Genomic DNA, 21,942 nt, shown 5'->3' with positions numbered 1-21,942 from the left:
TCACACCATTCTCCTGCCTCAGCCTCCCAAGTAGCTGGGACTACAGGCGCCCACCACCTCGCCCGGCTAGTTTTTTGTATTTTTTTTAGTAGAGACGGAGTTTCACCGGGTTAGCCAGGATGGTCTCGATCTCCTGACCTCGTGATCCGCCCGCCTTGGCCTCCCAAAGTGCTGGGATTACAGGCTTGAGCCACCGCGCCCGATGGAGAAAACTAACATTTTTTGAATACATTCTTTTATTTGCCAGGCACTGTTAATTCTTTTAACTACAAAATTAGTAGCATCATTTTTTCATCCTAAGCAACAGAGAGGTAGACTGTTGACGAAAAGTCAAACTCACTAAAGTATTTTTAGAGATTTATTCTGAGCCAAATATGAGTGACCATGGCCCGTGTCACAGCCCTCAGGAGGTCCTGAGAACATGTGCCCAAGGTGGTCGGGGTGCAGCTTGGTTTTAAACATTTTAGGGAGGCATGAGACATCAATCAAATATGTTTAAGAAATACATTGGTTTGGTTCAGAAAGGTGGGACAACTCAACACATATGTAAATTTAAACATTTTCGAGTTGACAATTGGTTGAGTTTATCTGAACACCTGGGATCAATAGAAAGGAAATGTTGGGGTTAAGATAAAGGATTGTGGAGACCAAGTTTTATTGTGCAGAGGACGCTCTCAGATAGCAGACCTCAGAGAGACAGCGGGTTGTAAAATGTGTCTTGTCGGACCTAAAAGGCCTGGCTCTCAGTTGATTATCTCCTGGATTTGCAAAGGAAAGAAGGAAAACAAAGGGGAAAAGAGATTGTCTACAGAATGTGGATTTTTCCCCACGAGAGACTTTGCAGGGCAGTTTCAAGGTATGGCAAGGAAATATATTTTGGGATTAAATATTTTGATTTTTTTTCCTTGTCTCATAATGTTATGCCAGAATCAGATTGGAAAGTAAGTCATGATATATAAAGTCAAATAAAACTCATCTGATAAGAATTTATGGACTCCCTAGACCCCTTTGATAGGAATTTGGGCAAGATAAAAAAATCAGAGCTTAGTCCTCACATCTCCAGAAGAAAATGACATTTACCCAGGAAAGGGCATTGCAATGGGAATATGTGTGCCACGGCAAATTGTTTGCATATTCAAGGAATTAAAGGAAAATGAAGGTTTTTCAAAAAATAAAAAAAGGAGAGGATTACATACATAATTGCTTTGAGGTAATTAGCCTTAGCTCCAAGCATCAATAACAAGGGTGACGTCAGTTCAAGGTTGGACAGACAATTGCTGGGCAGATGTCCTCATGGAAGTATCTTTTTGGGTAAGGTGAGTCTTTGCTCAAGGTTGTGGTTTTTGCAGTATTTTGTGATAGTTTTTATTATCAGGCATTCATGCATGAGAACTCTCCTTCATGGCCTTCCTCAGCTCCACCTGTCAGGTTTTCTTTTTTAATACATGTGACTCTATTTTAATTCTGACGACTTTCACAATTTACATTAGAAAAGAGGAAACTCAGGCTCAGAAAGTTTTAGAAACTAATTCAAGATCAAGCTGGTAAGTAGCAGAAAATTCAGAATTAAGTTCTGCATATCAGGCTTCCAAAGCAGGATTCTTTTCATTACAGCAGTGGTTCTCAACAGAGTTGCGATTTTGCCCCCCAGGGAATATTTCACAATGTCTGGAGACATTTACGACTGTCAGGATTGGAGGTGGAGTGGGTGGGGTCTGCTTCTGAGAAGCTACTTGCTTCTAGTGAGCAGAGGCCAGGGATGCTACGAAACAATTCATAGGGACAGCACCCCCACAACAGAGAATTATACAACCAGCCCAAAATGTCAATGGACATTTGGGCTGAGAAGTCTTGCATGACAGAATGCTTCCTACCCTGTTCTGAGGTTATTTCCAAGGATTCAAAGGTAACTGCTTCAAAATTAAACAAATTATAGAAAGCCATAAATAAATCAATTCCTTATTCATGTTGCAGCTCTCTTCCATTATAAAGAAAAATGGATTGAAACTTACGATAAAAGGGAGGCAGGGTCAGGAGGGGGGAAGCTTGGTGAGCAGAAAGGAAATTCAAACTTATTATTAAGGTTAAGAATTAAGATGTAAATATGTAGATTTTTTCACTCCTAGGATTTTCACTAATCCAAAGGTTCACGGACTGCTTTGAAATTTAATTATTTGGAACTGGTTAAATGTTACCCTGACCTCAACTAACATTTGTGTTTGACTTTTCTCCAGGACCCAGGGGACGTGGATGCCAGATGAGTCCACCTCCTCTCCCTGCTCTTCCCGCAGGAACAGAGCCTGCCAGGTGCTGGTGACTTGGATCCTGACAGGAGGTCGCTCTGCGGAAGACTGGCAAGATCCCAGAGCAACAGACTGGGGCTCGATGCATCTTCCCCGCCAGGTCTCTCCGTCCGCAACTGTCCTCCTAATACCGGGCACCCTCGGAGCCGGGCTGCAGAACGCGCGGGGCTGCGGAACGCACGTCTCCTGCGCCGTGACGTCATAATCGCGACTCACTGGACTCGGCCCTTAGCAACCGGCCTGGGAACCATTTCCCTGCTGCTGCCGCCCCTGCAGACTCTTACTTTCCAGTCCTCCACTGCCGGGGCTGGGCCCGGCCAGGGGAAGGACCGAAGGGGATCTCCCGTGCCCCTACGGCGGCTGCAAGAGGACTAAGCATGGATGGCAGCCGGAGAGGTAAAGGGCAGTTGTCACGGGCTACCGCCGCCTCGCCCCTTGCTCCAGCCGGCGCTCCCAGCCTCGGGTCCGGGCAGCCGAGTGCAAGGCCGCCCTTGGGCGCTTCCTACCCCTGGCTGAATCGCCAGTGTTGCCCGGAGCAGCCCGGGCCCGCGCAAAGGAAAAGGGAGAGACTGCTTGCTAGCCTCGCAGGTCCGCTTCTTTGCCCTGAATTTGTCGCCCTGACACCAGGGGCCCCTGTCTCCTGAACTCAGGGTTGTGCAGCCGTTAAAACCTCGGTAGCTCCCAGGCAGAGGAACCAGGTTTGGTCTTTGGAGTCAGACCTCCCCGGGCCCCAAATCAAACCCCTCTGCTCTCCATGGAGACGACCCTCAGTTTTCTCGTCTCTTGAACATGAGGGTCAAATACTCAAGCCATGAAGTTCTTGGAGATTAAATGCAGATAATGTAGAGAAGATCCTGGCACATTTTAAGTGGTCAGTAAATACGAAATCTCCCATTCAGTAACTACCTCCCCCAAAGCTATTGAGTAACCCAGGGCTTCTGTAACTTTATGTAAATAGGAATCCCCTCAGAATCATGTTAAAATGCAGATTATGATTCAGTAGGTCCCTTCGGGGTGGCTGAGATTTTGCATTTATAATAAATTTCCAGGTAATGCAGTGTTATTGGTCAGCGGACTGCAGTTTTAGCAGCAATCCATAATCACTATATACACCTGCTCTCTACTGATTTCTTAAGTCAGGTGGACATCATGGGGTGAGGTTAGGGGGTGGGGAAATATAACCTTAAATCTCTACAAATCGGCCCAAACGAAATAATTTGCATTTTCACACTTTCTGAACCAGTAGCATTCCTTCCTCGAGTCAAATGAGGCAATCTTTAGACTCCCCGCCCCTCCTAATACAGTGTTTTTATCTATTTAAAAGACTGCCTTTAAACCAAGCTGCTAAATGATTCCTGGATGTCTTTTTTTGAATGAGTCTGCCTTTATTATGTAGTCATTGATCAAAATAAGTGCTACTCTGATTGTAGGAGATAACTATTCATTGATCGGCAAACAGTATATTCTGACACTTTACCAACCTAGGTTTCAGAAAAAACAAATCAAAACGCTTTATGATCTTAAGAATTTTGCACATCAACTAAAATTAAACCCTTACTATGTACTAGGAACTATTTCCAAATTATCTCATTTAATGTACAAAAATATCTTGTTAGATAGGCATTAGCCTTATTTCATAGTGAAGAAACTAAAGCAAAAGATCACAAATGACTTGCCAAGGTCACAGTGGCAGAACAGGATTTGAATCTAGGTGAAAAATATAAAATCTGAAGCCAATGCATTTACTTACTATTCCATGGTAGGGATGAGCAGGGGGAAAGGATATATGTAAAATTTAGAGTATAGTAGATTTAGTAAGTTGTCAGTATTTGTTTTTTGAATTATTTTAAAAATTGGGTTCATGCCAAATGTAAAAGTTAATATTTTTACAACTTGCACAATTTAGTTAGCTTCATTTTAGGATATAATATATGATAATATCAAATATTGTTATTAATTTTGAATTTTTAAAATAAATGTAATCAGCAAATGACTGGGGCAGTCAGCTTTCATATACTGTAAATTATTATTAATAGGAAACCATAAATAATTTTAGACAAAGCTAAAATACTTAATTGAAAATAAATTTCTTAGATTTCATTAGGAGGTGCTTTTAGTTATTTCAGAGCATAAAATATTAAAATATCTAAAGAAAAATTATCTTTTGTCATGCTCTTACTGTAATCACATTTTAGACATTCTTTTGCAAGGCAAACCTTCTAAATAGTGGTATAATAGAGCAACAGACTGAAAAACGGTTAGTCTTGTTTGTAATCTTTGTTTCCTATTAACTAGGTCATCTTCACCTCACTCTACATCCCTGGGCCTCAGTTATTTATAAAATGGGGGCTTGGACTAGGTAGCATATAAGGCGTTGCTTCCAGCTTCCTATGGGGGAAGATGAAGAAAAGATTGGTAATAACAAACTGCCTTTCACTCTAATATCAATAACCTTTGGGGAGGAGAGGAGGCAACCTATTAGTATAGGTAACTGAAAGTAACTTGAAAAAAATTTTTTTCCCAGCACTCTGGGAGTTTCAGGTCTGGAGTTCGAGATCAGCCTGAGCAACATAATTAAACCCCGTCTCTACCAAAAAATACAAAAATTAGCCAGGCATGGTGGCATGTGCCTGTAGTCCCAGCTACTGGGGAGGCTGAGGCAGGAGAATCACTTGAACCTGGGAGGAGGAGGTTGCGGTGAGCCAAGATCATGCCACTGCACTCCAGCCTGGGCAACAGAGCAAGACTCCATCTCAAAAAAATATATATATATATTTTGATCTATTGGTCTCATAGAGACACTTATCAATGGTAGATTCCGAAACCTTTGGTTTTCCGGAGAAACCCTGCCACAAGAAACACTTTCATCATTCTTCACTGGACTTTCTTCTGGCTATTTTAATCAAATTGTGTAGGAAAATGGGCTGCTCTCATATACCCATGAATTTCCGCACTAAGATCTTCGATCTCATTGACAGGATTTTAGTCCTAATAGTTAGAGAATGATGTTCTTTTCCTTGGCATTTGGTTTTTAGGCTACTTCTTCATGCCCCTTTGGCTCATTCTGGGTCCAATCTGGAGATAGAAACCATACATTGGTTTATACAAGGAAAAGTTAAAGAATTGTTATACTTTCATAAAAGAGTATAAGATGTAACAGGCTGGGTATGTCAGCTCATGCCTGTAATCTCAGCATTTTAGGAGGCTGAGGCAGGAGCATCACTTGAGGCCAGGAGTTTGTAAACAGCCTGGGTAACATAGCAACACCCTGTCTCTAGTATTTAAAAAATTTAATGAATTAATTAAAAAGATATAAGAAAACTGTATTTGGTACCTAGAATTAAGGGAAAGTACTCAAGGAAGGACAATTTGAAAGAGACTTTCTCCCGAAGACTGGGGTTCAGACCTCATTAGAGAAGGCGTGATTGTGCACGTGCACAAAGCTTCATCGCTGAGGAGTGATATCAGAGGCTTCACATTCCATGGGAAATAGACTGATGAATTGCTTAGCCAAGTCACTAAACAAACAAGTGAACAACAATGGAAACAAGCTTAGGAGAGGATTCTGTATCTAGAGTTGCTACAATATATTACCTAAAATGTTAACTTTTCAACAAAAAGAAATTACAAGTCATGCAAAAAAACAAAAACAGGACAATGTGACCTATACACAGGACACAAAGCAGGACCCAGAAACTGTGAGAGGGTAGATGAATTAAGTTGTCTATGTCTCCCTTCAATTCTGTTAGGTTTTATTTATTTTTTTCTTTTTTTGAGACAGGGTCTTATTCTGTTACCCAGATTGGAGTGCAGTGCAGCCTCCTAGGCTCAATCATCCTCCCACCTCAGCCTCCTGTGTAGCTGGGACTACAGGCGCACACCACCACACCCAGCTAATTTTGTATTTTTTTTGTACAGTTAGAGTTTCACCATGTTGTCCAAGCTGGTCTTGAACTCCTGAGCTTAGGTAATCTGCCTGCCTTGGTCTCCCAAAGTGCTGGGATTACAAGCATGAGCCATTGTGCCCAGCCCTAATTCTGTCACTTTTAATATGACATTTATCTGTAGGAATAGCAGAAACCAATGAGTATATGCCTTGGTGTACATCTGATGGTAAATAGACAAGGGAACATAGACATCAAGGAACATCTAAATTCCATGTTTGTTCTTATCATCATCTTACGCTAAAGAGAAGCTGGTTTGATTCCTGGGGCCAAATATTAACCACCTTGTTCACAGCTGTCACCTACAGATGGGTGGGGAAGCATTTCTATCCAAGGCAGTATCACTAGGTTCCAACCTTTTTTCATTCTCTTCATCCTTTCACACTTCTCTGGGTATACCTGTTTTTCCTTTTTCTGTGACCTATAGTGAAACATACATATAATAGAATGGAATTTGAAGGGAATAAACTACATACAGTTGAGATATCTTCTTGATCTGTTTCACATGATCTTTTTACATGATGTAGTAGCTTAGAGCATGGTTCAAGTACTGAGCAGTTTATATTGGTCAAGATAGTGTAATAGATCCAGGAACCAGACTGCTTGGGCTCAGATCCCAAATCTGTCACAATCTTGTGTAATCTTTGGCAAATTATGAGTTTAACCTCTGTGCTTCAATTACCCTCATCTATCAAGTAGGGAGAATTATAGTATTGTAAGGATTAAATGAATTTATACCAGTAAAGTGCTTGGAGCACTGCCTGGCAGGGTTACTACTAAATAGCATTTTGACTACAAATGAAGAAATCAACTCATACTAGTTTAAGCTAAAATGTGATTTTTTTTTTTTTTTTTTTTGGCTAATATAAAGAAAACTCTAGGTAAGGTAGACCTTCAAACATGGTTGGCCTCAGGTACTCAAATGATGTCACCAAGGAAAGGAATCTCTTTCTATCTTGGTTCCACTTGACTGTGTAGGCTTCTTTCTCAGACAGGTTCCTTTATATGGTTCAGGATGGCCACCAGCAATACAGGGCTTGCTTAGACCCTTCACTGGATTTAGCAAGCCCAGTGAAATGAAAGTACCTTTCCTAATAGTTCCAGTCAAAGGCCCAGGATTGTGTATCTCATGGCGGGACTTGGATCACATAGCATTGCTGACGCTGTCAATGCAGCTGTCCAGACAGTGGGGTCAGCTCTCTTTGAAGCACCTGGGCTAAGAGTAAAGGAATAGCAGTCACCCAAAAGAAAGTTGAGTTGTCATTTCCAGGTGAAGAGGCATTAAATTCTGGACAAGAAAAAAGTCACAGTTCTATCTGGAGAAATGAGGTTTTTCTGAGAGTTTGTTGGTATTTTTTCTTATGTTTAGGTCTTACCCTCCTTCTTTCTTGGTAGAAGCTATGCTCATTTCATGACTATCTTTTTTCCCAGTTCAGATGGCATTGCCTTGGCTTGTATTGTCCTAAGTATTTTTTTTTCCATCCTGCACTCTGACCTGTGACATAGAAAGAGCTTCATAGGTATTCTGACCTCAGTTTGTTTTTCTGTTTTAATCTATTCTGACAAGCTTTGTTCTCTGGTCCTAGATTTTAGTTCTTCTATCTTGATACTTCTTTTTTCTACATTTAGTCATCCATATATCTTCTAGACTTTGTATGTGTCCTCCTTGTTATAGCTTTTAACAGCCCACCTGATAGTGAACTAGTCATCTTACCCTCTTAAAATGTCTCTGTTTGGGGGATATAGCATTTATATTTTGCATATTAAGTTACGTTTAATGCCATAACTCAGACTTCCTGTTTTGGAGATTACCACTAAAAACACAATCACCTTTTGGGAAAGAAATTATTTTGTGATAAATTTATAATTTAAAAAATACTGAATATTGTTGTTTTTGTAAAAGTTGTGTTTCATTTATCCTAATTTATTATTTTTTTTTCTTGTTAAAAGTCAGAGCAGCCTCTGTCCTTCCCAGATATGGTCCACCATGCCTATTTAAAGGACACTTGAGCACCAAAAGTAATGGTAAGTGAGGTGCCTAAAATGGTAACTTTGTTAAAAGATTGTCTGAGTGTTTCCTTTACTGGCAAATTATATGACGTGATGGAAAAATTATTTCATTTGACGAATATTTGAACTTCATATTATTAATTTTAATGAAATATAGGCGTTCTTGAGATTAGAGAATTTTGGAGTCTATGATTTCAAACTATTATTGTGCCCTGGATATGGACTTGGCTGTCTCCTGCTCCCAGCTGCTACAGCAGCCCAGCTCTACTTTTGCCAGGAAACTACCCTGATTTAAGGCATACCTGCCTTGTTAAAATGGTAAGTAGCAGGTATTAAAGACATAAGCACTGAAAAGGAAAAGCTATGCCAAGAAAAAGTGCACTTGAATAATACATTTCATATTAGGAGCAAAAGCCTATGGGCCTCTTTATCCAACTGGATTTCTAGGTGCTGTGATATTTTATATTTTAAAGCTTTCAAGGTAAATTTTAAGATAGGTTTTAAAATAAATTTTTGTAATTATAGCTTAGAAGTATAAGTGTATGTCCTTAGGCAAAATAATTGAAAGCCTTATTTTCCCTATTTACATGAAAAATCTTGGATACTGTTACCTCCAAATGTGTTGGGAGGATCTTATTTTCAGTTGCCTCACTTATTTGTCTTACAGTGTGATACATACATACATATACAGCCATAATCATAAACTTTAAAAAAATAAATTTTAAATAAAAAGTTGAAACTAGATTTAAAATATACGTACATAGAAATCAGGATAAAGAACAATATGTAAAGTTTGCTAACTTTCTTTTAAAGGATATATGTATAGAGCTGGAATAGGTATGGTGGTTGTAAGTATGAGGCTGCCTTGGGTCACATGGAAGCTGCATCCCTTATCAACAGTGTAACCTTGAAGATGTAACTCATATCTCTGTGCCTCAGTTTTCACTTCGAATAAATGATAATAATAATGATGAGATAAGTTTATACTTATGAAGAGTTTAGAACAATGCATGGTAAATGGCGTTTATTCAGTAAATATTTTTAGTAGTAGCATCAAGCTTGTAATTATTGCACAGGCTTATATTATGCACAGAGCCTCTGGAAGGATGCATTTAAACAGTAACATAGTGTATTTCTGGGAAGGGAGACTAAAGGTCAGGGTAGAGAAGTCACTTATTTTTCAATCTCCATATGCCGTTTTATCTGCTGAATTTTTTTAACCATATTGCATGTATTCTCAAAAACTTTTTAATGTTTAAAATGTTTTGCCTACATTTACATTTTATACTTGTATGTAAGTGCTTAACTCTTTCTAAGATTTCTTTTAAATGGTTTGAATGAGGACCAAGGAGTTTCATGTCATGGAATTTCTTTGCGATTACACTTGTTATAAGATAGTTTTAGTACTTCAAAAAGAATGTAGTAAACTGATACGTAGATCTTGTTTTCAGGTTTAAGTTAGAAATTTGCTTCTCGGAATATAATATTTGTATGTAGAGATTTGGGATTGGATATTCATTGAATTTCTGAAACTCCGTTGATTGTTTAAGTATTAACAGTCGTAACTAATTAAGCAAGCAGCTAAACATTCTTAGTTAAAAGATTGAGAGCTGCCAAAAAGAAATAGTTTTCTAAATGCAATAATAGGTCATATCCTAGAATCTCTTCCTCAGATTCTCAGGGTTGTAAAATTTTATTCTCAGGAAGGTTTGAACCCAAATGGTCAATAGCTCATTGGCATTATCAGTGCAAGATTAAAGATTCATATCACAATGTCATATCAATATCTCTGATTGAATTTCAGAACATTTTATAAGAATAAGTTAAATAATCAGTACCTTGTTTATCTCATGATTTTTATATTAGTTTTAAATATATAATGATTATGTTTTAATTTTTAGCTTTTGCACTGACTCCTCTTCTCTCAGACTAAGCACTCTCCAGCTGGTCAAGAATCACATGGCTGTTCACTATAATAAAATCCTTTCAGCCAAAGGTAAAAATGTGCAAATGTGAACTCTCTGTACTCAATTTAAACCTCCAGCTTCACTTCTCATTAAAATACATCTATAGCAAAAATGAAAACGTTATATATATATAAGAGGATTTGTGTTTGTTTGGTTTAGTGTGATACAAATTATTGACTCTAGGTACTTAGCAAATTCACACCCATTTTTGTTAACTATATTTAAAATCTATATAATGCCTGTTTTATTTCATTTTATCTCTATTGCTAATAATATTTTGTTAGATATTGCTTTTAATATAAAAATTTGTAATCTGCTTTTTTGTTTACACATCTATGGAAGTTGCACAAAGAAGATGCTAGCTATTTTTCTGTTTAATTTTTTTTCTTTTATCAGCTGTATTGAGATAAAACTTACATTATAAAATGCATTGATTATAATGTGTACAGATAAATATTTTGAAAAATGAACACATTTGTATAAATACTACTACAACCATGCTGTAAAACAGGAATCAGCTAACTACACCGTTCAGGTCAAACCCTCTACCACCTGTTTCTGTACAGCCCATGAACTAAGAATGGTGTTCATATTTTTAAATGGTAGCAATACATAAAAACAATATTTTGTGACATGAAATTCAAATTTAGTTATCCGTAGACAAACAGTCATTTTCAATCTTTTACATATTGTCTGTGGCAGGTTTTAAACTAAAAAGCAGAGTTGACCAGTTGCAACAGACTGTATCACCCTGCAGAGCCCGAAGCATTTACTACCTGGCCCATTGTAGAAAAAATTTGCCAACCCTTGATATAGAAAAAAATCCATTACCTCAAAGAGTACCCCGTAGTCCTTTGCAGTCAGTCCCCTCCTGACAAATCCCTGGCAACCACTGATCTGGTCTCTCTCCTGTAGTTTTACCTTTTCTATAAGTTCATAGAAATGGAATCGTGTATTGTTTTGGGTCTGCCTTTTTTCAGGTAGCTTAATGATCTTGAGACTAATCATGCTGTTCTGTGTACCACCATTTATTCTTTTGTATTGTTAAGGAGTATTTCATTTAATGAATAGACCACAATTTGTTTATGATTCACGATTTGTTAAACATTTGGATTGTATTGACTCACTTTTGGCCATTAGGAGTAAAGCTGCTATAAACATTCACATACAATTTTGGCAGATGTGTTTACATTTCACTCGGGTAAAGTTATGTGTCAGGAGTAGAACTGTGAGGTAATATATTAAGTATAAGTTTACTTTTATAAGAAACTACAGTTTTCCAGAGGGAATATACCATTTACATTTCCATTACTTCTGCACCCTTACCAACCCTTGGTGTTGACGGTCCTTTTTTAACCATTCTAGGGAATATGAAATAGTATAACTTCACAGTTTTAGTTTGCATTTCCCTGATTTCTAGTGATGTTACGTTATTATTTCCCACCTGTATATCTTCTTTGGTGAAATGGCTATTCAAATCTTTTACCCATTATTAAAAATGAGTTGTCTCTTTAGTATTAAGTTGTGAGAGTTTCTTTATATACAGATTCTGTATTAGATATATGTTTTGCAGATTTTTTTTTCGCAATCTGTAGCTGGTGTTTTCATTTTCTTGTTTAAATCTGTATTCTGAAAAAATTTTTAGACTGACAGAAACATTTAAAAATGGTATAGAGAGTTACCATATACCCTTTACCCTGCTCTTCTGCTAATGTTAAAATCTTAAAACCATAGTATAGTTATCAAAACCAGGAAATCAATATTGATGCAATCCCATTAACTACAGACCTTATTTGAATTTCACCAATTTTGACTGTCTTTTAAATTTTATTATCTTCTCATTTAAATAGCTAAAGTTTTAAATTTTAGTTTATATTTTATGATGCTTATGTTTTAAATGGCTAAAAAAAATCAAAAGAAAATATTTTGTGATGTGAAAATTATGAAATCTTTAGTTTTTTATACTTGTTTTCATAATCTGTTCAAGAAATATTTACCTAACCTTAGGTCACTCAGATTTTCTTAATATGTTTTCTTCTAGAAGTTTTAAAGTTTTAGCCCTTACATTTAAATTTGTGATCCATTTTGAGTTAGTTTTTGTATATGGTATAAGGATTTTGATGTTTTTTGTTTGTTTTGTTTTTTTACCTCTTCATATCCAAATTTCCCAGTACCATTTGTTGAAGAGGTTATCTTTTCTCTATTTAATTGTCCTAGTACTTTTTGAAAGTCAGTTGACCATATATGTGGACTTAACCCCTTGGTTCTGTTGATCTATATGTCTGTCTTTAAGCCCCATACCACACTGCCTTAATTATTGTAGCATTACAGTAAGTCTTGAAATCAGGCCGTGTAAGTCTTCCATTTTGCTTTTTTTCCCCCAAGCTTGTTTTGGGACTACATTATAAGTATGTTAAGTCTGTTTCATTCTGAATAGTTTATATTGCTGTGTTTTCAAGTTCACTAGTATTTTCTTCTGCAGTATTGAATGATTTATTAATCCCAACAGTGTATTTTTAATCAAGGGTATTGTGTTTTCCATCTCTAGAAGTACAATAAACAACTGCAAGGTCTGGAACATTTTGTGATTTCCACATTTGGTATTTGTCATTTATAAATACTGAGAATATTATTGAACTATTAGCTTTCTCTTTCAGCTGCAGTAGACTGCTCAGTTCCAGTAAGCATGAATACCAGTGTAAAGTGTAAGTAATTTTTTAACATTATTTTAATTTAAAAAAAATTAAGATAAAATATACATAACATAAAATTTACTGTCTTAACCATTTTTAAGTGTCCAGTTCAATATTAAGTACATGAATATTGTGGTACAATGATAACCACTACCTCCAGAACTCTGTATTGCAAAACTGAAATTCCTGTGCCACATAAACATTAATTTCCTCCCATAGGCCCTGAAAACCAACATTCTTTTTATCTCTGTGAATTTGACTACTGTCACCATTGTACTTACAATCTCTATGAATCTATTTTAGGTACCTTATATAAGTGGAATCATATAATGTTTGTTCTGTTGTGACTGGCTTATTTCACCTAGCATGATGTCCTCAAGGTTCACCCACATCGTAATGAGTCAGAATCTCCTTTTTAAAGGCTGAATAAAATTCCATTCTATATATATACCCACATTTTATTTATGCATTCGTCAGTTGATGGACACTTGGGTTACATTCACCTTTTGGCTGTGGTGAATAAACTATACTGCTATGGACATGAGTATACAAATACCTCTTCAAGACCCTCCTTTTAAAGATTTTGGGAGTATATTCAGAAGTGGAATTGCTAAATCATATATTCTATTTTTAATTTTTTGAGAAAGCATACTATTTCCTTTTTTCTTTTCTTTTTTTTTTTTTGACACAGGGTCTCATTCTATTGTCCTGGGGCTAAAATGCAGTGGAGTGATCTCACCTCACTGCAAGTAATCCTCCTGGGCTCAAGCAATCCTCCCACCTCAGCCTTCCAAGTAAGTGGGATTACAGGTGCAAGCCACCACGCCCAGCTAATTTTGTCACAGCCTGTAATTGTCTTTTTATGTAGAGACAGGGTTTTACCATGTTGCCCAGGCTTGTCTCAAACTCCTGAGCTTAAGTGATCCATCTGCCTCAGTCCCCCAAAGTGCTGGGATTACAGGCGTGAGCCACTGCACCCAGCGACCACATTGTTTTCTGTAGCAGCTGCACCATTTTACATTACAACTAATGATGCTCAAGTATTCAGATTTCCCCATGTCTTCCCCAACACTTGCTTTTTTCTATTTGTTTAATAGTAGCCATACTAAAAGGTGTTGACACATTACCTTTTGAGAAAGCATTTCTAACTTAAAAATTATCCAGAAATACCCAGGCACAGTGGCTCACACCTATAATCAGCACTTTGGGAGACAGAGGCACGTGGATCACTTGAGTTCAGGCATTTTAGAGTAGCCTAGAAAATACAAAAATTAGCTGGATGTGGTGGCATGCAACTCTGGTCCCAGCTACTCAGGAGGCTAAGGTGGGAGGATTACTTGAGCCAGGGAGGTCAAGGCTGCAGTAAGCCATGATCATGCCACCGCACTCCAGCCTAGGTGACAGAGTGAGACCCTGTCTCAAGAAAAAAATAAAAAGGAAAAAGAAAACCCATAATATTGACACAGTATATGTAGAATCCTTATATATCTACCCTTTGACCAAGTATCTTCATTTTTAGAAATATTTACAAAGCAAATCATCCGACTGAAAATTTGAAAACCCTGTTTAAAACTTCTGAAGAATACCATTTGAAGGCTTTGTTTGATTTCAGTTAAGAAATGTATACTTTAAAATAGGATACTTTAAAAGTGTATACTTTAAAACATGGCTGTCACAGCCTATGATTGTCTTATTAATCATATAAAAATCAGTGTTATAAATTTTAAGTTCAGTGTTTTCTAAGTTTCTAAGTTTTCTAAGTTAATATTTGAATTTATATAGAGTTTGAGAACATTTCTACATTAAAAAGTAAATATTCACCTAAGGTTAGTTCATGGTAAATGATAAAAGAATAAAAGCATAGATAGGGAAATGCCTTTTGGGTGCAATCTAGGAAAGATCACAAACAGTAGGAATGGTTAACTCATCTCTTCTTGTATATCTTCTTAGTTGAAGAGATAGAAGGTAGGGGAGACAGTAGCTACCAGCTATAGTTCATAGGTACAAACACAGTGTCTTTCTCAGGCCTTGTGCTTGACACTTTGTATTCTCCCTTTTCTATTCTTTTATGTTTGCAACAAACCTTCANATATATTAATCCTCTTATTCAGCCACACTTTTGGGTTTAAAATTCAAATTTACCCTTCACATTCCCAGCTTAGACTGGCACCACCACACACACCTACTCAGACCCAGCACCCCTACGTATCTTCAGACCTGACACTGATGCACACCCCACTAAGCTGGTGGGCTCACACCCACCACAGGTAATATGATGGATAATTTCCCTATTGAAGCCAGTACGTAAAGTCTGGAAGAGGTGAGTACTTCTTCAAATGCAGAGACAGAAATGCAGGTCTACATGGAACACAGAAAAATATAGGAAACATGACACTACCAAAGGAACACAATAAATTTCTAGTAACAAATCCCAAGAAATAGAGATCTATGAATTGCCTGACAAAAATTCAAAATAATTGTTTTGAAGAAGCTTGGCAAGAGAACACTGATAGACAACTCAAAGAGATCAAGGAAACAATACATGAACAAACTGATAAGTTCAACAAAGAAAATTTTTAAAGAAGCAAATAGAAATTCTAAAGCTGAAGGAAATGAAAAATACAATAGAGGGTTTTAACTGCAGACATGTTAAGGTAGAATAATCGGAAAACTTGAAGACAGGTAATTGGAAATTATTCAGTCAGAGAAGAAAAACAATTGAAAAAGAGTGAAAAAAACCTAGGGATATAGGGTATATCATTAAGCAAACCATGCATACTCTGGGAGTTTCAAAAGGAGAGACTGGCAGAAAGTTTATTTAAAGAAATAACGACTGGAGAACTTCCCAACTCTAGGGAAGGAAATGGATTAGATTCAGAAAGCCCAAAGGATCCCAAATAGATTGAACATGAAGAGGTCTATTCCAAGACACATTATAATTAAATTGTCAGAAATCAAAGACAAAGGGAGAATTTTGAATGTAGCATGAGAAAGGCAACTTATCACATACAGAATCCTATGTAGCTGCCTGCTATAGTTCATAGCTACAAACACAGTGTCTTTCTCAGGCCTTGTGCTTGACACTTTGTATTCTCCCTTTTCTATTCTTTTTATGTTTGCAACAAACCTTTGTGTAGGCTGTCATTTTTTATGGAAAATTAGATTCAAATAATTTTAAAGGAGGAAAAAAGGCATGTTAGGCAAGAGTAGAGACTTCTTGGTACATATTTTTAAAGACCAGTTTGGTCACTACATACAAGTTATATGGGCAAGTCATTTTACCTGTGACCTTCCTTTTTTATCACATACAGAATCCTATGCAAGATCATCAGCTAATTTCTCACAGCAACCTTGCAAACCAAGAGAAATTTGGTTATAAAAAAAGTTTCTGATATCTAGGTAAATCCCTAGAAACATACAACCTACAAAAACTGAATCAAGAAGAAATATCCTGAATAGACCAATAGAAAAAAGGAGATTGAATCAGTAACCAAAAACCTCCCAACAGAGGCCAGATGTGGTGGCTTATGCCTGTAATCCCAGCACTTTGGGAGGCCAAGGCAGGCAGATCACTTTAGGTCAGGAGTTCGAGACCTTCTGGCCAACATGGTGAATCCCCGACTCTATGAAAAAATACAAAAAAATTAGCCAGGCATGGTGTTGTGCACCTATAATCCCAGCTATTCAGGAGGCTGAGGCAGAAGAATCACTTGAATCCAGGAGGTGGAGGTTGCAATGAGCCAAGATCATGCCACTGCACTCCAGCCTGGGCGACAGAATGAGATAAAATCTCAAGAAAATAAAATTAAAAATTTAAAAAAAAAAAACTTCCCAACAAAGAATAACCCAGGACCAGATATCTTCATAGGTAAATCTACCAAACATTCAAAGAAAGGTTAGTACCAGTCCTTCTTAAACTCTTATAAAAATAGAAGTGGGAATACTTCCAAACTTATTTTATGAGGCTAACACCACTCTGAAGCCAAAACCAGACAAAGACACCACAAGAAAAGAAAGCTACAGGCCAATATATCTGATTAATTTAAGTGCAGAAATCTTCAGTAAAATACCAGCAAACTGAATTCAACTGCATGTTAAAAGAATCAAACACCATGACCAAGTCAGATTTATCCCTGGGATACAAAGGTGGTTCAACATATGCAAATCAACCCGTATGATATACCACAGTAACATAGTGAAAGATTAAAAACTACACAATCATCTCAATACATGCAGAAAAACCATTTGACAAAATTCAGCATCCATTCGTGATAAACTCTCCCAACAAAATAGGAATAGAAGGAACTTACCTCAACAGCATGAAACCGATATATGAAAATCCCACAGGTAACATGATGCTTAATGAAGAAAAAGCTTTTCCTCTAAGATCTGGTATAAGGCAAAGAGTCCCCATTTTTGCCACTTCTATATAACATAGTACTGGAAGTCCTAGCCAGAGCAATTAGACAAGAAAAATAAAAGGCATACCACTTAGAAAGAAAGAAGTAAAACTGGGTGTGGTGGCTCACACCTGTAATCACACTTTGGGGGACCAAGGTGGGGAGATCACTTGAGGCCAGGAGTGGCCAGCCTGGGCAACATAGTGAGACCACGTATCTACAAAATAAAAAAACTAAAAATTAACCAGGCATGGTGACACATACCTGTAGTCCTAGCTACATTGGAAGCTGAGACAGGAGGATCACTTGAGCCCAGGAAGTCAAGGTCACAGTGAACTTTGTGCCACTGAACCCCAGCATGGGCAACAGAGAAAGACCCTGTCTCAAAAAAAAAAAAAAAAAAAAAAAAAGTAATTTCTGTTTGTGATGACATGGTAATATATGTAGAATACCCTAATGCCCAATAAAAAAGAACTGTTGCAATAAAGAAATTCAATATAGTTTCAGGATACAAAATTAAAGTACAAAAACCAGTGGCATTTCTGTACACAAACAACTGTCTGAAAAGGAAATTAATGAAACAATGCCATTTGCAACAGCAACAGAAAGGATAAAATGCTTAGGAATAACCTTAAACAAAAAGGTTGAAAACTTGTACACTGAAAACTATTAAACATCAATAAAGGAAATTTTAAAAGACACAGATAAATGGAAGACATCCATGTTTATGAATTGGAATAATTAATATTGTTATAATTTTTGTACTACCCAAAGTGTTCTATAAATTTACTGCAGTCCCTATAGAAATCTTAAAGAGATTCTTTACAGAAATAGAACAAACAATCCTAAAATTCATGTGGGACCACAGGAGACCACAAACAATCAAAACAATCTTGAGCAAGAAAAATAAAGTTGGAGAAATCACACTCTCCAAATTTCAAAATATATTTCAAAGCTATAGTAATAAAAACATCATGGAACTGGCATAAAAACACTTATCAGACCAATGGAAAAGAATGGAGAACCCAGAAATAAATCCATGTATTTATAGTAAACTGATCTTCAAAAGGGTACCAAACACACACAATGGGGAAAGGATAGTGTCATCAATAAATGACTCTGGGAAAACTGGATAGGCCCACGGAGAAGGATGAAAATGGACTCTTAAGCCATAACCAAAAATCAACTCATACAAAAATCAGCTCAAAATGGATTAAAAAACTTAAATATAAGGCCCTAATCCATAAAACTACTAGAAGGGAACATAGAAAAAAAGCTTCTTGGCATTAGTCTGGGCAATAATGTTTTTGGATAAGACTCCAAAAGCCAGGCAACAAGAGTGAAAATAGACAAATGGAATTCACCAAACTCAAAAGCTTTTGTACAGCAAAGGAAACAATTGACAGAGTAGAATGCATAGGCAACTTACAGAATGGGAGGAAATATTTGCAAACCATGTATCTGATAAGAGGTTAATATCCCAACTATGTAAGTAATAAGTACAACTCAATAGCAAAAAAACAAAACAAAACAAAACCTTGCTATAAAAATGCATGAAGGACCTGAGTAGGCATTCTCAAAGGAAGACATACAAGTGGCCAACAAGTATATGAAAAGATGCTTTACATTACTAATTATCAGGGAAAATGCAAATCAAAACCCTAATGAGATATCACTCACACCTGTGAGAATGGCTCTCAAAAAGACGACGTATAAAAAGTGTTGGCAGGGATGTGGAGAGAAGGGAACCCTTGTGCACTGTTGCTAGGAATGTAAGTTGGTACAGCCATTAGGCAAATCAATATACAGCCTCCTCAAAAAATTGAAAAGAGAACTACCATATGATTAAGCAATCCCACTTCTGAATATATATCCAAAGGAAATGAAGTCAGTATGTCAAGAAGATATCTGTTCTCCCACGTTTGTTGCAGCATTATATTGAGTAGTCAAGATACAGAAACAAACTGTCTGTTGACAGATGAATGGATAAAGAAAATGTGGTATGTGTGTAAAGAAATGTTACATGCACATATACACAACCCACACCACATTTATAACATAGACACAAAACCCACACCACATAGTCAGCTTTTAAAAAGAAGGAAATCCTGTTTTTTCTGTCATTTGTGACAACACAGATGAACCTGAAGGTTCATTTTAGATTCCAGATGTAAGTGAGGTAATGTGGTACTTGCCTGTATCTGGATTATTAAACATGTATATGTGCAATCTAAAGTGGGCAACCTCAAAGAGGCAGAGAGTAAAATGGAAATTTCCAGGGGCTACAGGAAGGAGGAAAGGGGGAGATGTTGGTCAAAGAGTATAAAGTTTTAGTTATGCAAGTTGAGTAAGTTCTGGAGATCTAGTGTACAGTATTAATTAGAGTTAACAGTACTGTATAATATACTTGAAATTTGCTAAGACGGTACATCTGTGTTTTCACCACAAAAAAAGAAAAAGTGGTGACTATATTAGGTGATATATTAATTATCTTGATTATGATGATTATTCACAATATATATCAGAATATCAGATTAAATGCCTGAAACATATATAATTTGTCCGCTATACCTTAACAAAGCTGAAAAAATTATTACCTAAGCAATCTAATATATACAAACTTAAATAGAATGACTACCGGTCATGACTGGAAATAATATATTAACCAGATAAATTTGGTTAATGTATTGACTGGACCAAAAGAAAGGGCATATCTTGTTATAAGATAAAAAGATTCTATATAATGCAAATATATTATATTGATACATACTTTTAAAGTATTGATCCTTTTAAAGTAATTTCTAAATTCAATGTGAGCTCAATTAAGATGCCAAAAATGAATATTGTTCATATACTACTTGACAAAATGTTCCAAAAGTAACCTACATATATATGAGAAAATAGCCATAAATAATCTGAACATGAATAGAAAAGAGTAGTAGAGTAGCCCTACTAAGTATTTAAAAGTATTTTAGGTCAGGCATAGTGGCTCACGCCTGTAATTCCAGCACTTTGGGAGGCTGAGGCGGGAGAATCACCTGAGGTCAGGAGTTCGAGACCAGCCTGTAGAGAAACATGGTGAAACCCCCTTCTCTACTAAAAATACAGAAATTAGCCAGGTGTGGTGGCATGCACCTGTAGTCCCAGCTACTTGGGAGGCTGAGGCACGAGAATCACTTGAACCTGGGAGGCGGAGGTTGCAGTGAGCCAAGATCACGCCATTGCACTCCAGCCTGGGCAGCAAGAGTGAAACTCTATCTCAAAAAAAANGTAAAATGAAAGGTAATTAGATGATTTCTAAGGACCCTTCCAGATTTTAATTTTGTGCTTTATATTTTTTTCTTCTGTATCATATTAGTAACTTTTTTCTAGCACAAAACTGGTTCAGTGTTTACATGCTTTAAATATCTGGATCATTTGAATTAAGTTGGTTTTACCTAATTTTCATGAGACCAAATAATTCTCCTTAACTGTGTGTCAACTTTAATTAGGAAAGCTTTGCAAAATTTTCATACTGGTATTAATTTTCTTAAAAAAATAGATATGTAAAATAAAATTATCCCCTTTTTAAAAAAAAAACCTTGAAGATATATATTAATCCTCTTATTCAGCCACACTTTTGGGTTTAAAATTCAAATTTACCCTTCACATTCCCAGCTTAGACTGGCACCACCACACACACCTACTCAGACCCAGCACCCCTACGTATCTTCAGACCTGACACTGATGCACACCCCACTAAGCTGGTGGGCTCACACCCACCACAGGTAATATGATGGATAATTTCCCTATTGAAGCCAGTACGTAAAGTCTGGAAGAGGTGAGTACTTCTTCAAATGCAGAGACAGAAATGCAGGTCTACATGGAACACAGAAAATATAGGAAACATGACACTACCAAAGGAACACAATAAATTTCTAGTAACAAATCCCAAGAAATAGAGATCTATGAATTGCCTGACAAAATTCAAAATAATTGTTTTGAAGAAGCTTGGCAAGAGAACACTGATAGACAACTCAAAGAGATCAAGGAAACAATACATGAACAAACTGATAAGTTCAACAAAGAAAATTTTAAAGAAGCAAATAGAAATTCTAAAGCTGAAGGAAATGAAAATACAATAGAGGGTTTTAACTGCAGACATGTTAAGGTAGAATAATCGGAAAACTTGAAGACAGGTAATTGGAAATTATTCAGTCAGAGAAGAAAACAATTGAAAAGAGTGAAAAAAACCTAGGGATATAGGGTATATCATTAAGCAAACCATGCATACTCTGGGAGTTTCAAAAGGAGAGACTGGCAGAAAGTTTATTTAAAGAAATAACGACTGGAGAACTTCCCAACTCTAGGGAAGGAAATGGATTAGATTCAGAAAGCCCAAAGGATCCCAAATAGATTGAACATGAAGAGGTCTATTCCAAGACACATTATAATTAAATTGTCAGAAATCAAAGACAAAGGGAGAATTTTGAATGTAGCATGAGAAAGGCAACTTATCACATACAGAATCCTATGTAGCTGCCTGCTATAGTTCATAGCTACAAACACAGTGTCTTTCTCAGGCCTTGTGCTTGACACTTTGTATTCTCCCTTTTCTATTCTTTTATGTTTGCAACAAACCTTTG

The 21,942-nt window shown here is 36.8% G+C and overlaps 1 protein-coding gene across 1 annotated transcript in view; it reads left to right on the top strand.

Annotated features, from left to right (window-relative positions):
* The first annotated feature begins 2,611 nt into the window (after positions 1 to 2,611).
* SPATA7 (spermatogenesis associated 7) overlaps positions 2,612 to 21,942 on the top strand; it is a 59,621-nt gene continuing 40,290 nt past the window's right edge. Inside the window, 4 exon segments of the mRNA XM_017863235.1 lie at positions 2,612 to 2,699; positions 8,198 to 8,276; positions 10,159 to 10,253; positions 12,882 to 12,929. Of these exon segments, the coding sequence (XP_017718724.1) occupies positions 2,681 to 2,699; positions 8,198 to 8,276; positions 10,159 to 10,253; positions 12,882 to 12,929 (241 nt within the window). The 5' untranslated portion in view covers positions 2,612 to 2,680.

This window comes from Rhinopithecus bieti, unplaced genomic scaffold (genome assembly GCF_001698545.2).
Source record: "Rhinopithecus bieti isolate Rb0 unplaced genomic scaffold, ASM169854v2 scaffold_64915, whole genome shotgun sequence".
Classification (NCBI taxonomy): Eukaryota; Metazoa; Chordata; class Mammalia; order Primates; family Cercopithecidae; genus Rhinopithecus; species Rhinopithecus bieti.
Note: the sequence above shows the minus strand (reverse complement) of the source record. Positions and strands in the feature narration are given on the sequence as shown.